General features: G+C 40.8%; 1 protein-coding gene across 11 annotated transcripts in view; it reads left to right on the top strand.

Annotated features, from left to right (window-relative positions):
• ZBTB46 (zinc finger and BTB domain containing 46) overlaps nucleotides 1–17,740 on the top strand; it is a 59,774-nt gene that overhangs the window by 16,586 nt on the left and 25,448 nt on the right. For 10 of the 11 annotated variants that reach the window (XM_040608119.1, XM_040608116.1, XM_040608121.1 and 7 more), the window contains one exon: nucleotides 455–1,424. In XM_040608119.1, the coding sequence (XP_040464053.1) occupies nucleotides 455–1,424 (970 nt within the window). Of the gene's footprint in view, nucleotides 1–454; nucleotides 1,425–13,732; nucleotides 13,874–17,740 lie in introns of those variants that run through there. The other variant, XM_040608125.1, reaches the window with a different exon arrangement.

The raw sequence follows: 17,740 nt of genomic DNA, 5'->3' as shown, positions 1-17,740 counted from the left end.
GCTTGTTCCCTTGAGAAAATTGTGTTACAGAGCGCTCTTCAATAGTTTGTCTCCATCAGCATGGTTTCAAGTGTGTAGTACCTTTTTCAAAACCAAACTTCGCTGCAGTCGAACTGTAATCTGACAGCTGTTTTACTCAAGTAACTTAAGACAGGTTTTCTTAGAAATCTGTAGTAATTTAAAGAAATATTTCTCTGGGATGTTATGAGCCACTGGAGGATTGAGCTTTGAATCTAGTCCCTTTTAACGTAAATTATTTGAAGTCTGGTAAAAATAAGCTGCATTGTGTAGTGAATGTGCAGTCTTTCTAGACAGTAGTTGTATTTTCTGGCATTCTTTCAAGATGAACCTGTTACTTAATTCGATACAACTTGGGGCTTGTCTTGGTCTTTGAAAAACACATCTGTATGCTTGTATTGGATTTTGTAATACTGTCATTTCCTTCCCAATACAGGACTTGTGGAAGAGGAAACACAAAGATCTCCAAATGAATAACCGAAAGGAAGATATGGAGATTGCTTCCCACTACCGTCATCTGCTGCGTGAGCTTAACGAGCAGAGACAACACGGCATCCTCTGTGATGTTTGCATTATAGTGGAGGGGAAGATATTTAAGGCTCACAAAAACGTCCTGCTTGGCAGCAGTCGCTACTTCAAAACGCTGTACTGCCAGGTACAGAAAACATCTGACCAGGCCACAGTCACCCATTTAGACATTGTAACTGCACAAGGCTTTAAAGCAATCATTGACTTCATGTATTCTGCACACCTAGCACTGACCAGCAGAAATGTCATTGAGGTGATGTCAGCTGCTAGCTATCTGCAAATGACAGATATTGTACAAGCCTGTCATAATTTCATAAAAGCAGCTCTTGACATAAGCATAAAGTCCGATGCCTCAGATGACCTCGTCGATTATGAACTCGGAGCCCCTTCCAGCAGTAGTACGGATGCTTTGATTTCAGCAGTCGTGGCTGGCAGGAGTATATCTCCCTGGTTAGCTCGGCGAACAAGTCCAGCAAACTCTTCTGGAGATTCAGCTATCGCCAGCTGCCATGAAGGAGGAAGTAGTTACGGAAAAGAGGATCAAGAACCAAAAACAGACAGCCACGAAGACATTTCATCCCAGTCTCTTTGGTCTAGTGACGTGGGCTATGGGTCTTTACGTATTAAAGAGGAACAGGTTTCACCATCACATTATGGAGGGGGTGAACTGCATTCTGCCAAGGATAGTGCAATACAGAACACGTTCTCGGAACAAGGAGTAGGGGATGGCTGGCAACCCACTGGGCGCAGGAAGAACAGGAAAAATAAAGAAACTGTGCGGCATATTACGCAGCAAGTGGAGGATGACAGCAGGGCAAGTTCTCCAATGCCATCTTTTTTACCCGCCTCAGGATGGCCATACAGCAGTCGAGACCCAAGTAAGTCGTTCTTCTGATTTTTGTGGCTGAAATGAAAAACATTGTTAATTACATCTGTTTATGGTGTCATCTTTTCTCTGAAAAACATAAACTTGCCAGAGACTGAAAAATGGTAGAAACCTGTGTTGCCAGCTATTCAAAAGAATCGAGCACTGTATGGTTCAGGAGCCTCAGTCTCACGGTGTTGCGGGCTGGTTCTCCTCTGAAAGAAGCTGGTAGTTTTGTTTTGGCCTGGAATGTAGGATGGTCTAAATCACCCCCAAAACACCGTTATAATTGTTGGAATTAATGAGAGAAAAGGTTGGAATTTGTTAGCAGTTGTGCAAACTGATGTCAATGTTGAAGAATTTTCCTTGCGCTGTATATTGATGATGTAATTAGACTACACAGGTGTAATGATCCTATCTTCAGTACTTCCTGATGTTCAGGTGTCACTTTTTCATGTGTAAGAAAACCACCATAGCTTGTTGCTGGTAATTGCAAGACAAATGTTTGGTAATTCGTAAGAGTAACATGGGGTTTTGAGGTACTACTGAGGCTTAAAATGTGTTTTGATGTGTGACTAGGTGTAGTCTTAGCTGAGTGGCTGCTTTTAAGGTGTATAGCCAGGGAGAAAAATGTTTTGTTGACTTCTTTTGAATCTTCAGTAGTTATTTTTCTGTCTCACGATAACTGTCCTATTTAATGCATTAATCACTGGCAACTAATAGACCCAGGAATGTTACTGATACAGGGGTTTGGGTGTTTTTTTCCTAAAGGACTTTAAGGGAGTGTGGTATTAAACTCTCTCAAGCTGACTTGAAGAACTCAGTCTGTGCTGTGAGTTAGCCTGCGTTTCATTGCATACCAGAATCCAAGTCAGCCAGGAGAAGGGTGTGTGAGGTTGTATGCCCTTATATTGCCAAATTCAGATGAAAAAAGCAGTATAAATAGTACTGAATGTCTGAAGAGTCTTTATGGGCTGGAAAAGGATGTTTAAATTGCCTACATACTGAAGTTTAAATGTGATTTTCATTGAACGGGTAACTCTTTACAAATGTCTTTAGATTTATTATGTTTTACAGTTATCTGCTGCAGCAAGCTTGCATGTAATTATTCTAATTAGCTGATGATAAAATCTAAACGTCAGTTAGAAGAAAAATACGAGATAACTTGAGGTAACAGTGATTTATGATGAATCCTGGTTTTATAATGCATGTATTTTAGGATTGTTTTGAATGAAGGTTCAGCATGGATTGCCTGGTATGCTACTGACACACAAATATTTTTCACTTTCACGGCATCCCATGAAAACGACTCAATCACTTGTATTGTCTGTGGGGTGTGTGGGGTTTGGACAGGTATAAGAAGTAAACCACACGTGTTGGAGTGATGGGGAAACAGGACTACAACTCTGATCGTCCTAGCAAACTGCTTAGAGATTGAATGCCTTTACGTTACTGAAAACAGTGTGAAGTATAAGAGATCATATTAACAGGAAGCTGAATGAAGTTTAGATTATTTAATTCTTAATTGTTAAGGAATTAAATAGAAGTGGCCTTTTTCTTTGCAACTGTTTGCAGATGGGAGGAAGATGGCTTCGGGCGTTGACTCAGCACGGTGCTGAGACAGCACATCAGCAGGCACAATCAAGTTACTTGTTCCAAATCTTGCCTTAAATGAGGTTCCCAATAAAAGAGGTGTTTCTAATGATGGGAAAGGGGAAGCTGAAAGGTGGTGGTTGGAGGAATAGTTTTAATATTCCACTAGTGCTGGTAAAGCAAAAGGAAAAACTGAATAGCAACACTTCTCGCTGTCCAAAACGAGAGGAGTGCCAGACCCAAACAGGCACAGGGCCTGCATACGCTGGCAGTGGCCAGCCGGTCTGGCTGCTGCTTGGAGAGCACTGTGTGCAAAGTAGAAGTACCCATGCTGAGCAAGGGGGATATTTGGAGACTGAGCTGCTCATGGTTTCCCTATACTGGCCATCTGGAGAGGTGAGCTGAGATGAAATTCTCCTTTCTGCCCTGCTAAAAAGGGATGTTTCTCTGTGCTGTGGGGCCTGAGATTGTGGGATGGGTGCATATGGACAACGATAGGGACTGTTTCTATGTGCTTCCCACAGGCAGGGCTCCTCCTGCTTAGATTTTAGGTTGAATTTTCTTGTCTTTTTGGTTTTGGTTTGGGGTGGTTTTTTTGTATGATTTCAAAGGATTTGGGATCTGTGCATGTTCAGTTTAAGTTAACACTTGGACATCTCGTTAGCAGCGAGCCTCTCGCATGTTTGTGTGTGTAGTTGTGTGGTTTGAGTGAAACCAGAGTTGGTCACTCTGAGGTTGCCGCTTTTTCAGCGTGAAGTAAAGCATCCCTGCTCCCCCAAACCATCACTGTCATGGGCCCTATAAGCAGTAGGGTCTTTTGGTCTCACATTAATATTTCCCATCTCCAGCAGGTGGAAGCAACCCTCTTGCGAATTGCTCCATCTCCTAAGTTGCCAAGCTACAAAGTTCTGCTTAGGTTGGGTTTTGGTACCCCAGGTTCTTCCCTTTCCTGCTAGAGTTCAGAAGTAGTTTAGAGGTGTTGCAAACTTGGCTCCTATGCATGAAGGAAAACTGATTATCTTGTGTGAAAATGGGTAATGGCAAGTGTCTGCGCTGTGTAATGAGTATTTGGGATGTGTTTAAATTTCAGCTGGAAGTTGTCTTTGATTTAGTAGTGTCAGGCTTCATTCTTTAAAACAGACTTAATAGTCTAGGACTGGTTTTTTACCTCATTTATTTAGAAGTGTCCCTATCAGTATTGTTCATAGCCAAGATGAAAAGGTACTGGTTTGCCAAGGAAATGGGTGTTGAATGTTCTTTCAATAAGCAGCTAAGAGGAAAAAAAGTTACCTAGAACTCTTTGTTCTTTGAGGCTCATTCATGTTTCTGATCTAATCAGTTATTTTAAGATGCTGCTTGTTAAGTCTGAAAGCCCTCGCTGTGGGATAATTTGGGTACCATTTCCAAATGCTTCTGTACTGGAGGACTAACAGACTTTCTGGCAATGCAAAAGCTGATGAAGAAGAGTCCATCTTAAAAGTTCCATGTTTGTGCAAGATACTCGTTACATCTTGCTTGCAAGCAGCATTACATTTCAGCAACATGCAAGCAACGTTTTGGAAGGTGGATCTTACAGGTAATCATTGCATCACCCTTTTAAATCAGTGATTATTTGGGGCAGTATACTTCACAGATTAAAAATACTGTCCTATTCCTGTATTATACAGGATTATGTAATTTATGTTTTGTTAACAAAGAAGCACATTGCAGTCACTGAAACTTTGATTTTGAAACAACTAACAATTTGTTTACACTTAGTAGTGGTGCTTCTTTCAGTGGGAAACATGTTCTTATCAATACAGGTAGGGTGTACCAAATTGTCCCGAATGCATAAGTAGATGGTACTTAAATATGGATCAGTGGGGCCTCAAAAAGACACAGATATTTTTTAAATTTTTGTTTTAATTGAAAGGATAAGAAAATTCTTTCTGAATCAGTTGATTCTTTTCCAAATGCTGGTGGGGTGCTGCTGAGAGTCTTTGAATTTGTTCACACTGTGGATTAAAATAAAAAGGAGTGTCTGGAATAATCTTATTAATGGTACTCTAACATCATGGAAATAGCAACTGAAGCAAGATTCTTAGTGTCTGCCATGCAGAGTATATCTTCTTCATCGAGAAAGAATGATCAAATAGGATTTGCAAAAGAATGCAAGCTAAGTTGAGATGCTAGATTGAGAATGTGATTAAGCTCTCAGTTTCTACAGGGTGGTGTCAGTCAAGCACAAAGCTTGATGAGGACCATCTTTTCAGGCTAGTTTCAATGTATTAACTTGGATACTCTGTTTAGCCTAAAACACATTCATTTTTTTCTGTCTCATCCTGTTTGGGTTGTTCAGGATGTCAGTTTGTCATTTCTTGTATGAAACGTTCGTATATGTTTTCCTCACCAAGCCACATTGCCTTGGAACAGCAATTCTCCAAAGTAAACTGAAGGATGGGCTTTTATAAATAATAACTTTCTTCATAACTGAGCCAAGAAGAATTTCCTCCACAGACTTGCCAAATAATAAGTCTGCCTTTTATTTTAACCTTTTTTCTTAAATCTTGTAGGTTTTCTAAAGAAACATACTGTTCTTTGTTAGTCTTAATGTCAAAAATGCTTATGAAATTCAGAAGTAGTCTTGCGCCTTGAGCATCTTTGTTTTCCTTAGGTTGCAGTTTCTTTAATATTGCCGGATAAAGTGTTTACAGGATTACACCTCCTGAGTGCATGGACTGCAGGATCGGGTGGTATTTAAAAGGCTCTTGCCAAAGAGGGCAGTTACCTTCACTAGAAAAGCTGTTAAGATAGCAAAACGTGGCTGGTTTTGCCTCTTCATATAATGGAAAACTCTTGTCACTTGGAGGGTGTCTTTTGAAGAATTTATTGATGGCTTTATTAATGTGTTAGTTCAAGCATAGTAGTTATGATTCAGGAATTTATTTCGAAGGAAATACTCCCCCACATCTTCTGAGTGTTTGCACCCTAAAGCTGCAAGTGAATTTCTGTGTGCCAATTGACTGTGAAATGAAGCTAATTATTTTTAAAACAGAACAGTCATTTTTAAAGACACTGCAGTTTGGGAACTTTTTGCTTTACTTTGCTTACATGCAGTGAAATGGTTGCATTCTGTAAGAGCAGCTTCAGGACTTAAGTAAGCCCAGAGCAGTGACCTTTGTGGGAAGCATGGACAGGACTTCACTATATCCTTCTGAATTTGCAGAGTTCTAAGCTGCTTCCAGCGCTTTCCCATCAAAATCTTTAATTATGCACAAGTTTCCTCCCTCATGGCGAGGAGACATTAAAGTTCATCATTTTCCAATGACACAAGCTGATTTCGGTGCCTGCTGCAGGGAGTTGTGCTACTGGCTCTTGGTGAAGACTTGGAGACAGCTGGTGTCATAAGCAGTTTCCTATCCCTTTTTCTGTCTTGGTTTCTAGAGAGTAAATTATGATTACAGGAGTTGTTGGCAAGCACAGATGCTTAACAGTTGGATCATACAGTGAGCTTACATTTCAGAAGGCTTCAGAGGGAGGCAAGAAAGAGCTCGGTTTAGATGAACTCTCGAGTATTATTTTGTGCAGGTGAGGTCTCTGGGCCTGTCTGAGTGCAGGTAGGTGACTATGTGGATTGTCTTATTATGGAATGATTTTATTCTTGCTAAAAAAGTCTTTTTCTCAGCAATCTACTGAGCTTCCTGTAACTCTTTCACATTTCCAATGCAAATCTTCAAATCTTCCCTTGTATTATTATTAAAGAAAAAAAAAAACCTGTGTAAATTTCTTTTTTTTCTGTTGTGATATTTGGCAAGCATGTTAGTCCAAGCAGTGGAATAGAGGTCTTGCATAACAAGAAGAGGGGGAAGAATGAATGTGGTGCTTGTATTCAGAAATCAGGTGTTTAAGGAACTCTTAAGATTTTTGTTCTGCAAAACCTGTGTCATAGTTCTGGCTTTACATGACGCTTTATAAATAATCAATTTACCTGTCCTGAAGAGCTAGTGTTTAAAAGAGAAGAAAAAAAGAAGGTCTTCAGGCTAGTACTGAGGGTTAATATTGAAGAAATAAAAATGCTGTGTGAACAAGCTTGGAAAGATTGAGGCTTTGCCATTGATGACAAGCTGTTTGGTGTGAATGATTATGCCAACATGGAATGGAAATTGAGAAAGGGAAGGAGAGGTGACGGAGTACAAGAGAGAAGAGAACAAGGAGCAGAAAGAGGGATAATAGAAAAAGGGAACTGAGAACAAGTTCTGAGAACAAAGACGCTAAATTTGGTGTAGGAAAGGTGCTATCTGAGACAGACTGAAGAGGTGAGGTAGGAAGGTTAAAGCAGACGTGTCTGTACCAGGAATACCTGTTGCATGTTAAGGCACAGAGAAGAAAAACACACATGTTTTTAGGCTTTTGTACCCAGCTGTTCCCATTAGACATGGATAAACCTTACTGAGGCTCTGTCCTGTCTAGTCATTCTTCACTCTTTTTAACTTCTGCAGCCCGATGTTAAAACTCTTTTGCTCCAGCTTGAAATGCACGTAACAGTCCTCCCACGTGCTATTCTGCCTTGCCTCTCTCCCATTAGTGGCACGTTGATCCATCTATCTGGCCTATCCCAAACTTCTTTCCCTGCTCCTCAAAAAGCATATGAAAAGCATATATTTTTTTGAGACATGGTATCCCATACTTGATATAACTATTCATCTTACATAAAGATATATAAGTAAATCATAGATTTTTGTGGGATGAAAATGAATGTATTGAAGGAGATGCTAAGGGTAGTCTTAGCAGGTAGATTGAGAGCATGCAGTGTTGAAATGATCTGCCTAGTGTGGCAGCCAAAAAAAATCACTGGGACAGAATACAGTTGTTTGCTCTTCCTTTAAATGGATTTTGCTTTGAAGAGATGGAGCTTCCAATCCATCTGCCATGGTTTGAGTTCTGGTTGCAATATAAAAACTTAAGGCAGGTGTTTAAGAATTTGTTAACGGCCATGAATGAAAACTAAGTTGGTTAAAACTTCAATCCTCAGATTAGTATCTGATGTCCAAAACCAACATGGGCTCAAATTTTAATAGCTTTCCTACTGTTAGTTCATTATTTAGATCATTCTTTTATGCTCAGATTTGGAAAGATCACTTTTTATGGAGGATAGATGTTTTGGATCAAAATGTTCAGCTTATGGGAGTTCAACTTACGTTGGAGTATTTTTGAGGGTAGGTAATAGTAAATTACAAATAACCTGCCACTTGGAAAATTAAGTTAATTACTGCTTTTTTTCCACTTAATTTTCACAAAGTTGTAGTTATGCTGCAAGGTACTAAAATTTTCTTCGCTACGATTGAGGGGGGGTTTAATGATGTTTTTGTTGGGGAGATATTTTGATTCCTTAAGCAGTGGTAATCAGCAATGCCAGCCTTTCTTTCACAGCCAGACCTGGAGGGGTTACAGATTTGTGCTCTAATGCCACCCCCAGAATTCTTTCTTAGCGCCAAAATCGGCTTAGCCCATGTTCTGCATTCCTCTGGCTTATGGAGCTGCCCAGGTTTCTAGACTGTCTTTGGTACTCCCTTCATGTGCGTGAAGTATTCGGTGTACTGTGTGGAGGCGGCTGCTAGTTGCAGCAAAATGCAACACCAATGGATAAAACAAACAAACAAAAAAATCCCAAACCAAAACCAAAAAACCAACCCTTCCTGACCTCTGTGTCCATCTGCTGAATTTTGCAGAAACTTTGCAGAGTGCTCAGTGAATAATTCATGTTCTCTGTATCACCACAGTTTATGGGCTAACAAAATTATTAGGATGCAGTCTTTGCAGGAATAACTCTTTCGAGTTTCTGTTATTAAAGGGTTAGGTCAGGTTATTTTCAAGTTTGGAAGTGAAAATCATTGCTTTAAACCCAGACACTTACTCCCTGGCTACACCCTGGCTTTAAAATGGTTCCACCCTAAACCAGCTTTAGCTCAAAGCTCAGTGTCTGTTTCCTTTCCCCACCCTGCATTCCATTTTCCCCAGGCTCCAAAGCTGCCCCCCTCCTCCTCCTCCTGCTCTTCCTCCTCCCTATGGTAGCAGCCTTGATTCTGTTAATCTGCTTTAATTCCAGAGATCAGAGGCACTTCCCCTCTTTTGAGTGCCCTTCTCACTATTTTACTGGTTCTGTGTGCCAAGGTTACACTAGGCTCATCTTTACAGAGATCTCAACCTTTCAAATAGTTGGTTGGTTGGGTTTTTTTACCTTTTTTTCTTTCTTTACTGAAATTACAAGTGAGAAATCAATAAGGCTACAGAATTTTAACATTAAAAATTCCTAATCCTGCTTTGCAATCATCGCTGGTCAGGACTTTCACTTTCCAGCTTTCCCATTTGAAGTGCTGCTTTTGCATTAAAGCATAGTAGGAATTAATGCTTTAGATGCAGTGTCTAGGAATCAAAACCAAAAAGTGACTTTGCTGCATTGGTCTTAGATTGTTTGGTTTTTTTGTTTACATTTCTTACAGGCACTTGTTTCAAAAGGTAAATATTTGTTCTGAGGGTTTTCCAAAGTTGTAACTCGGCATCCTGTCATATCATGAGTACTAGTGTTCATATTTAATGTGATACCTGAATGTTATATTTCTGTCCCTTCATGTTTGTGTCTATTCATGTGCAGATGTGCAGCGAGAGACTGTCTCTACTCTGAGGAGCAGCAGAGAATAGTATCAGTCCTTTTACTGCTTGAGTTATGAGACTTAGAAAAAGAGGTTAAGCTTACAGTCAACCTTAGTATTTTTAAAGTGATAGTCTGTTTGAAGTTACTGTACAATTCCATGCTTATTTTGGGGAAACAGGAGTGTGGCTTAAGGTATTTCTGCACTGCCTGGTCATTCCTGCTCCTGCAGGGATGACTTTTATTATTCTGGTTTTTTTAAAACAATTAACTTACTCACTTTAACTATTTTTTTTTCTTTGGATTTAGGTGTTTTGTTGTATCTTGTTTTGGGGAAGATCAGTTTGTTGACCAGGTTTACACTGTAGCCCTACAAACCATTGAGCTGAGGTCACTAACAGGTAGCAGTGCGCAGTAGGGTTTGGGGCCAGGAGCTCCTTTAGCTGAGACAGACCATGGAAAAGTCTCTGCAGAATTTGGTTGAATGTTAGAAAAAAAAAATGTTACAAGAAAGAGATAGAAATTGGTCTTATTTTTTTCCCCCAGATACCTGGAGGAGTGGAGGGAATTTTCCAGTTGATATTTGGACACTGATTACTGTTTTGAAAAAAATAGAGGGATGGAGATACACTTGTGCTTTTAGAATACCACTGCAGAACTATCAATATAAAACCAGGTCATATTTGTGTAGAACAAGCAAGTCTTACTTTAGCAAGACTATTCTAGAGGTATTGAGGAGGGTGTTGCTGTTGGTAAAACATATATGGTGAACATCACATATGGTGAAAATCATATTCAAGCCTGTATGGTGAATGCTGCCTTTCAGTTGGCATGGACTCCCCCAAGCACTCCAGAAACAGTAACAGCATTTATTACAGTTTTATGCAGGATGGTGTTTCTCAGCAGCTCAAAACCCGACAGTGCAGGACAGTGTCCCAGGTCACCCTGCTTTGAGGCACAGCTGAGAAGCTGTAGTAGCGCTCAGATCTGGAGGAGGAGGGGAAGAGGGGAAAGCGCAGCCTGAAGGAGACCATGGTTTTGGTTCCATAAGGATTCAATTAAGATATCTTAAAGTCTTTAACATAAAGGCAGTTTTTAATGATCATATATGTTGTGGTTAAATAGCTATGTTTGCCTTATAGTTTCCCAAGTTATGAAATTGGAGCTTACTTTGAATGCTGCGCACATTTATTATATCCACATGTATGCTATTATGTTTGTAAAATAGTGCTAATCAAAACCAATATAGTTTATGGCATCACTTCTCTATGTAAATATTACAGTATGTGAGAATGCTGGGTTTTGCTTAACAAATAGCAAGTTGTAAAACACTTGCGAAGGATTTCTGTTAGAAAGCAGGGGGTATCTGAAATACAAGCTTCAAAGGTATTTTTAGCAGTTCGTAGAAAATTGTCATTTTTCTACCAGCCCAGACACTTTTTTTTTTTCAAGCCACTAGGAAATGAAAGGGTTTTTTTCTCCCTGTGAGTTTAAAAATTAATTATGTCTTTTGCACCAAAGGAGATCAAGCCAAATCTTCCTAAACTTATAGAAGAAGCATCATCCCTGGAATTTTAGATTAAATATACTGTCAGACAGATCTGTATAGATACTTGACACAAATAGATAGATGAATCTCAGAAAACTGTCTTTGATTTCACCTAAGTTTTTTCCAGGAGAGTTCGGCTCGGGTCATAATTTGGCTGTGTCCTTGAAAGAAAAGCTGAGTTTAAGTGGCTCCCACTTTCCCTTGGTACTTAATTGTACCCCCACGCTCTCCTGCAGTTGTTCCGGTGAAAATGTCTGTGCAACCATGTAGTGAACCGGATTGGGGAACTGATCTGGGTTTAAAAATAACTTTTTTTAATAAACCAGTTTATTTTTAATGTATTAGTTCCTGTCTCAGGTTCACCTCGCAACTATACACATAGTGTTGGTACAACTGAGGGAGTAGCAGGGGAGGATGCAGGAATGGATATTTGGGGTGGGAGAAGCTGCTGATGTTGGGACCTCTTTCCTCACCCCCCCCCTGCCCTTTCTGCCTGTCATGTTATAAACAAACAAAAAATTGTGTTTGCCACTGCACTAAAAATTACCCAGCTGTGTGCAGGAGATTCTAAACAACTACTCCAGAAAGCACGATGCCTGCATCCATCGCAGGTAGCTTCCAGGGCCAGCGCTCTGTACTTTTGTTTGTTAACAACTTGGGTGGTGGGATGGAGCGAACCCTCAGCACGTTGTTTGGAACACACCAGACTGGGAGGAATGATTTGCTGGAAGGCAGCGGTGCCAGACACAGCATGGATTCAACAAAGACGAGTATGAAGTCCAGCGTGTGGGACAGAACAGCCCCGTGCACCAGTGTGGGTTGGCAGCCAGGGAGCAAGAAAGCAGCTTTGCAGAAAATGCGTTCGGGGGAGTAATGAGCTGAAGAAGGAAGGGTCTGCGTGCCCTCGCAGCTGCGAAGGCTGGCTGCGTGCCTTACAAGGAGCGTACGTAGCATGTCAAGGGAAGTGAGACCACACTGGGGGTACGAGATCCTGTTTGGGGACCTCTAGGCCAAGAAGGACTTCGACAAGTTTGAGCAAGCCCAGCTGAGGCCATCAGGATGTTGTGTACAAGGAGAGGCTGAGGCAGCTTAGTTTAACCTGGGAGGAGAGAAGGAGAGTGGATGGAGTGTCCAGAGCCAGACCCGTACCAGATGTGTATGGAGAAAGGGTGAGAGGTAATGGACACAAGTTACAGGAAGGGAAATTCTCATGGGGTAAAAGGAGGAAATTCTTTACAGAGTGGTCAGATGATGGAGGAAGGGCTGGGAGAAGCTGTGGTATCTCTGTCCCTGCAGATACTCAGACCTTGGCTGTACAAGCCCCTGAGAGACAGGATCTAACTCTAAAAGTAGCCCTGAAGTCCCTTTGAATTTATTTTTAAAAATGGTTCCAGGTAATACAACATTAACACTGTCACAAGTCAGGATGGCTTCTGGCTCACTGTCTGTTGGTGACACTGCTTAAGATACAACTCCAGTTGCTGTTGTTTTCAAACTGTACTCCCCTTGATCCTTGTCTTTCTGACAGCAGAATGGGTGCACCTGAAAGTTTGTCTTTCCTTTTGTTCACTTTTCCACCCTCATTTATGTAAAGACAGAGTATTCTCTGCACTTACAAACTTTGCTTTGTTCTTAAATGTGTTAAAAAGAAAATGAGCAGTATGATTTGCCAGCCCCGTGCCAGCTTCACATTTGCCTGTAGGAGGGAAAGTATTTGATGCACTTAACTGGGGGTCCTATTCTTTATGACTGTCAAGTGCGCTTTATAAATAAGAGTAGGATATAAGATTATTGAGTGTTTCTTTTATTAGTTCCAGATAGTTGGGATCTTGCTGTCACCCCTAGCTTTGGCAAGTGTCCACAAAATGCAGGCAGCCAGAGGCTTTGTCTGGGTTTAGTTGAGAGTGTTAGTGATGTTGGGTTGATAGTATGCTGGTGAAACTGGCAGGACGATGGTGTTCATTCTGCTGAAGCACCTAAAGGCTTAAAATCTGCTAAAACAGGTGCCGCAGCTGTGCGATTGGGTGAGCTGTGTGGAAAGGGTAAGGATGCTTTCCATGATAGGAGGTGCCTTGAATTGCCGTCGTCTTTGGAGGTTGTGGGGACTTGTAAAGAACTTACTCCAGATGCTGAGCACGCATAACCTCCTGTTCGGAAAGGTGTGCTTGGAGGAATGGCTCATGCTGCGTGTAAAAAAAAAAAAAAGAAAAAAAAAAAAAAAAGTGTTAAATTTTAAGGGGGGTTGAGGATAGGTTGGAAGGGCTCCTAAAAGCTTCCTGAAATTTGCCAGGGGTGACGGAGAAAACTTGCAGAAACTGGCTTAAGGCTTTGGCTGTGAATGATGAGCTGAGTACTGTTGCACGCCCTTCGAGGACCGCTGTGTTTGCTGGCTGACTTGCCCCACCTCGCTGGCGGCTGGGGCACTTTGATGAGGTAGGCAGTCGCTTGGTGGTGCGTGTCGTGTGACCTCATCATCCTGGAAACTCAGAACACCAAGGGAGAAACATTACTGCTTTGTATTTCTGCCAAACAGAAAGAGACTTTGAAGAGAAGATGACAGATTTCTTGGATCTCCTCTTACCCTGAGACTGTAATGAAAAGAGCAATACTGAGGAATAGCGACCTGGCAAAATGTTGCCTTCAGTTCTTGGGGAAGACCTTGTTTCTGCTTTGAATGCTTTCAGCAGCAGAGGTACTCGTGTATGGCTTTTATTCATGCCTTTCTCTCTTCTTACGGGTTAAGTCCTCCGGCTACACGTTTCTACCAACTCTGTATGTGAGAGAGCAGGAATAAAAGTTGAAAGATGAAAAAATTATTAAAGAAACTCCAAATTATAAAAGGGAATAATAGCATTGGGAGTCTGGAAAACAACAGAAAAGACCACTGGGGGTTTACAGAGAAGGTAAAAACACAATACAAACAAGAAATAAGTGGTGTGAGATAAGCAAATACTGAGAAGGTAGTTTGGTAACAGCCGAGTTTAAGCTGTAATGAGGAAAAATGACTGTAGCAGGGAGAAGAAATACAAGGAAAAAACTGTATTAAAGTAATTAAGGTACTCAAATGGATTCTTTAAAATGGAGGAGCTTTTCTAGGGTCTTCCTGAGATGGCATGTGTGGGGTTTTTTCAGTTGTTTGGCTACATTTAATGCTCTTTACTGCCAGTTTTCTCCTAGATCTTGGAAAACAATTTATCACACTAACATTTAATTTGGATACTTTTAGTAGGTTGCATCACCTTTCTCTCTGCTGTAGCCCTTGCTGAGGGGCTGGCAGATGTCTACAGTGCTACTTGATTTTTTGACTAGTACAGCTTGGTTTTCTCGTACGCGTGAAGTGTGTTTTGTTGTGCCATGCTCAGCTGGGCTGTGTGGTCTCTGTGAGAAGGTGTTCATAATCGGGCTTCCTGTATTCCCTTTAGATAAGAACTTTACCAGTTAAATGTTGCTTTCAGAGATGCATGGAAATACTGTTGCCAAAGTTGTAAAAATGGGCCCTGTGTTTTATTTGAAAATAAAAGCTAATAATAAAAAGTATTCATCCAAGTCAACAAACTAATAAAGCTTTTCTAAAGCTTTTGTGTTTTGGAAAGTAGGCTGGTGTAATAGAATAACTGCAAAATAATTATTTGCTAAAGAGACTAATGAGCTCAGTTTTTTTAGAGCAGCATTAATCCCATGTTTAACTTGCTGCCCCGACCGGGATTTCCTGCGCGCGGTGCCTGGAAGCTGTGCAGTCTCGGGGACTGTCTCAGCGGTGTGAAAAATGAGATGTGGGGGAGTTGGATAGAGCTCTCGGGCTGCCACGTGATCCGTCGCCTTGAATAATTGCAGAATAGAAGCTCATTTACTAAAGCTTGGTTTACGTACTGTTGAAGCGCTGTAGTAAACAGTTTAGATTACTGGGAAGTGACAGATACTTTTGATTCATGTTATTCTTTGGCTGAATCTCGTTAAAAGAAGCTGTATTCTGGAGAAAAGAGAGAAGTGGTTTTGGAGGCAATGTGAAGAGGGACTTCATGCATTTTTGGGTTTTGGTGCACTGAGAGTATTTTAGTGCTTATGTGACTAAGTGGATATTTATTTTGCCTTAATGTGTATTTGATTAGGTTACATCAGCTATAAATACTGGAAGCTCTAAAGCCTCTATTTCACTGTCTGTCTCTAATCTTGGCTTTTGAGGAACATTTAATGTCTTGTTGTGGTTACAATTAATCTCTGTGTGTTTTAGCAATTAGTGTTTATGTGCAGCAGGCAGCAACAGATTTTGGCAACTGTCAATCAGCATCTGTAATTGGCTATGAAAAAGGACAGGGCAAAACGCAAGGTGATTTACTGCCTGTGTGGTTATTTGGCAACACCGTTTTGTTGACAAACACCCTTTCTGGCCCAGGTTATTTGCGGTGATTTGACGTGTAGGTGGTGAGGAGCAGAGAAATAGCAGTGTTAGCATGGCTTTGATTTGATAAAGCCGTCTGTTAACATTACCAGTGTAATGGGCTAGAATTTACTTACTTTGCCACCTTTTGTAACAGCTGCTGGTTTTTAAAGTCCTGTAATTTCCTTTTATGCAGAAATGTTAGTTTTAAAAACAAATGTCATTTGCTATCTAGAAAAATTACATTACCTGTTAGTTGCTCACTCAGTAACAGAGGAATGACAAAATACATAAAATTCTGAAGCGACTGAATCTTTCTGCTTCACTAAGATTTAATAAAACTGCTAATATAAGGTTATACAAGCAAAACACGGAGGAGGGAAAATCTCTTTAAAAGGGAGAGCATTTCTGAGAGTTCACATGGTTACTGCTGCTGTGTTTATAGCCCCCAGCCTTGGGTATTCCTTACGTCTCCAGGGCGTAGGAGTACCCTGCTAGTGATTGTTTTTTCATTATTGTTTGCTTGGAGTCTTTTTGTTTTTTGAAGGAAGTGGAAAAACTTAACAATAAGAGGTACTGGCAGTACAGCAGAGCTCAGTAAAGTGAATCTGAACGTGTTGAGGAACCTGTTGTGCCCTGCGCTGGGACTGGGGAGTTCACTGACTGCCTGTCTCCGTGGGCTGGACACCTTGAGCAAGTCACCGCGTCTTTCTCTGGCGGTTACCACCTGTAAAATGGAGATAAAAATAACGATCATTTTCCTTTAGCAGTTTTCCAGGTTACAGGAGATAGGCGCTGTACCAGTGTCCTCATTAACATTTTTAATAAGGCTATGCAGATTGATATCTTGCCCTGGTTTGAAGCTGTTGAATGCTACAACAGAGTGCTGGGGTACCACACTCTTCCTCTTCCCTTCTCGTCAGCTCTCCTGCTGAGAAACCTTCTGTACGGGAATAAGTTTATCACTGTGGTGTATCTGATCAACACCTGGATTCCTTGCCCTGAGAAGTGCAAGGTGAATTTGTGCAAGCAGCAGAGTGTTAGTTTTGTACCCGTCATACCACTGTTTTGAACTGTAATAGTTGCATTAAGTAGACTTAAACGTATTTTGAACTAGGAGGCAATAAAATGTTCAGGATCTGCAAAACAGCTTCCTCTTCCATCTGATCACTCATTATCTATGCCTTTTCTTTGGATTTGGATTTTTTTCCCCACAGTGTCTTGATAGTAAAAATGCTACAAAGGCATCTGTTTGCTGGGAAGCTTTAGCCCTGTTTAGCAGGTACTCAGTTGGGTTTTGAGCATGTCAGCTGTGTTGCTGTGGATTCTGGAGTAGGTAATTGCAGTTGATTTTACACACTTTATAAATAGGGCAACAACCCTTTTTGTAAATAACTTTTGTTTTGTGTGAAGAATAGAGAGGAGCATGAGAGTCACTTTCCTTTACATAGAACTACATATGTTATTTAAAACTGTAAGAGTCAAAGTTCAAACAAGGGAATCTTTAACTAGGCCTCCCCAAAAATACAAAAATAAAAAGTGTTTTGACAGGGAGACATTAACATTATGGTAACTTTTAAATTTTGAGTTCACTGATGTTTTTCTTAGTAGTTTGTTACATTTTTATATAGCTGCTTTGTAGCTACCTGTTGTAAAGTGGCTGATCTGTGTCTTTGTATTTTAACTGTATCACTGCTGTATAAAACCTACCCTGTGATACATGCTGGGAACCACCCATTACTCTGTATTTTTCAGGTAAGTGACCCCGAGGGATTCATACTAATTATCAGTCCACTGTTACAGGCTGTTTATTACTGGATCTTTGAAAACTTTTATTATGGGGAAGAAATGAAAGAATAAAACTTTGTACTGCTGGTGTATAATTATGGAAAAAACCAGAACTTAAACATTGGAGTGTAACTTCAGTACTAGCAGACTATCCTGAAATCTTAGTTTAAAGTAAAGAAACAAAGTTTTATCCAGTTACTAGTTGTAGGGGAGGTTGCACACATCTCTCTCCCTCTGCCCTGCCATTGTGGTGTGTGGTGCTGAAGTTAAGACCAGGTAGATCTTAAAAAAAGATGGGGCAGAAGCGAAGGGTGCAGATGGGCACAGGCTGGGAGAACAGAAAGCCCCAGCCGTGGGGTGGGTATGCTTTCTGTTGAGCCTCTGAACAGCCAA

This window comes from Falco naumanni, chromosome 10 (assembly GCF_017639655.2).
Source record: "Falco naumanni isolate bFalNau1 chromosome 10, bFalNau1.pat, whole genome shotgun sequence".
Taxonomy (NCBI): Eukaryota; Metazoa; Chordata; class Aves; order Falconiformes; family Falconidae; genus Falco; species Falco naumanni.
Note: the sequence above shows the minus strand (reverse complement) of the source record. Positions and strands in the feature narration are given on the sequence as shown.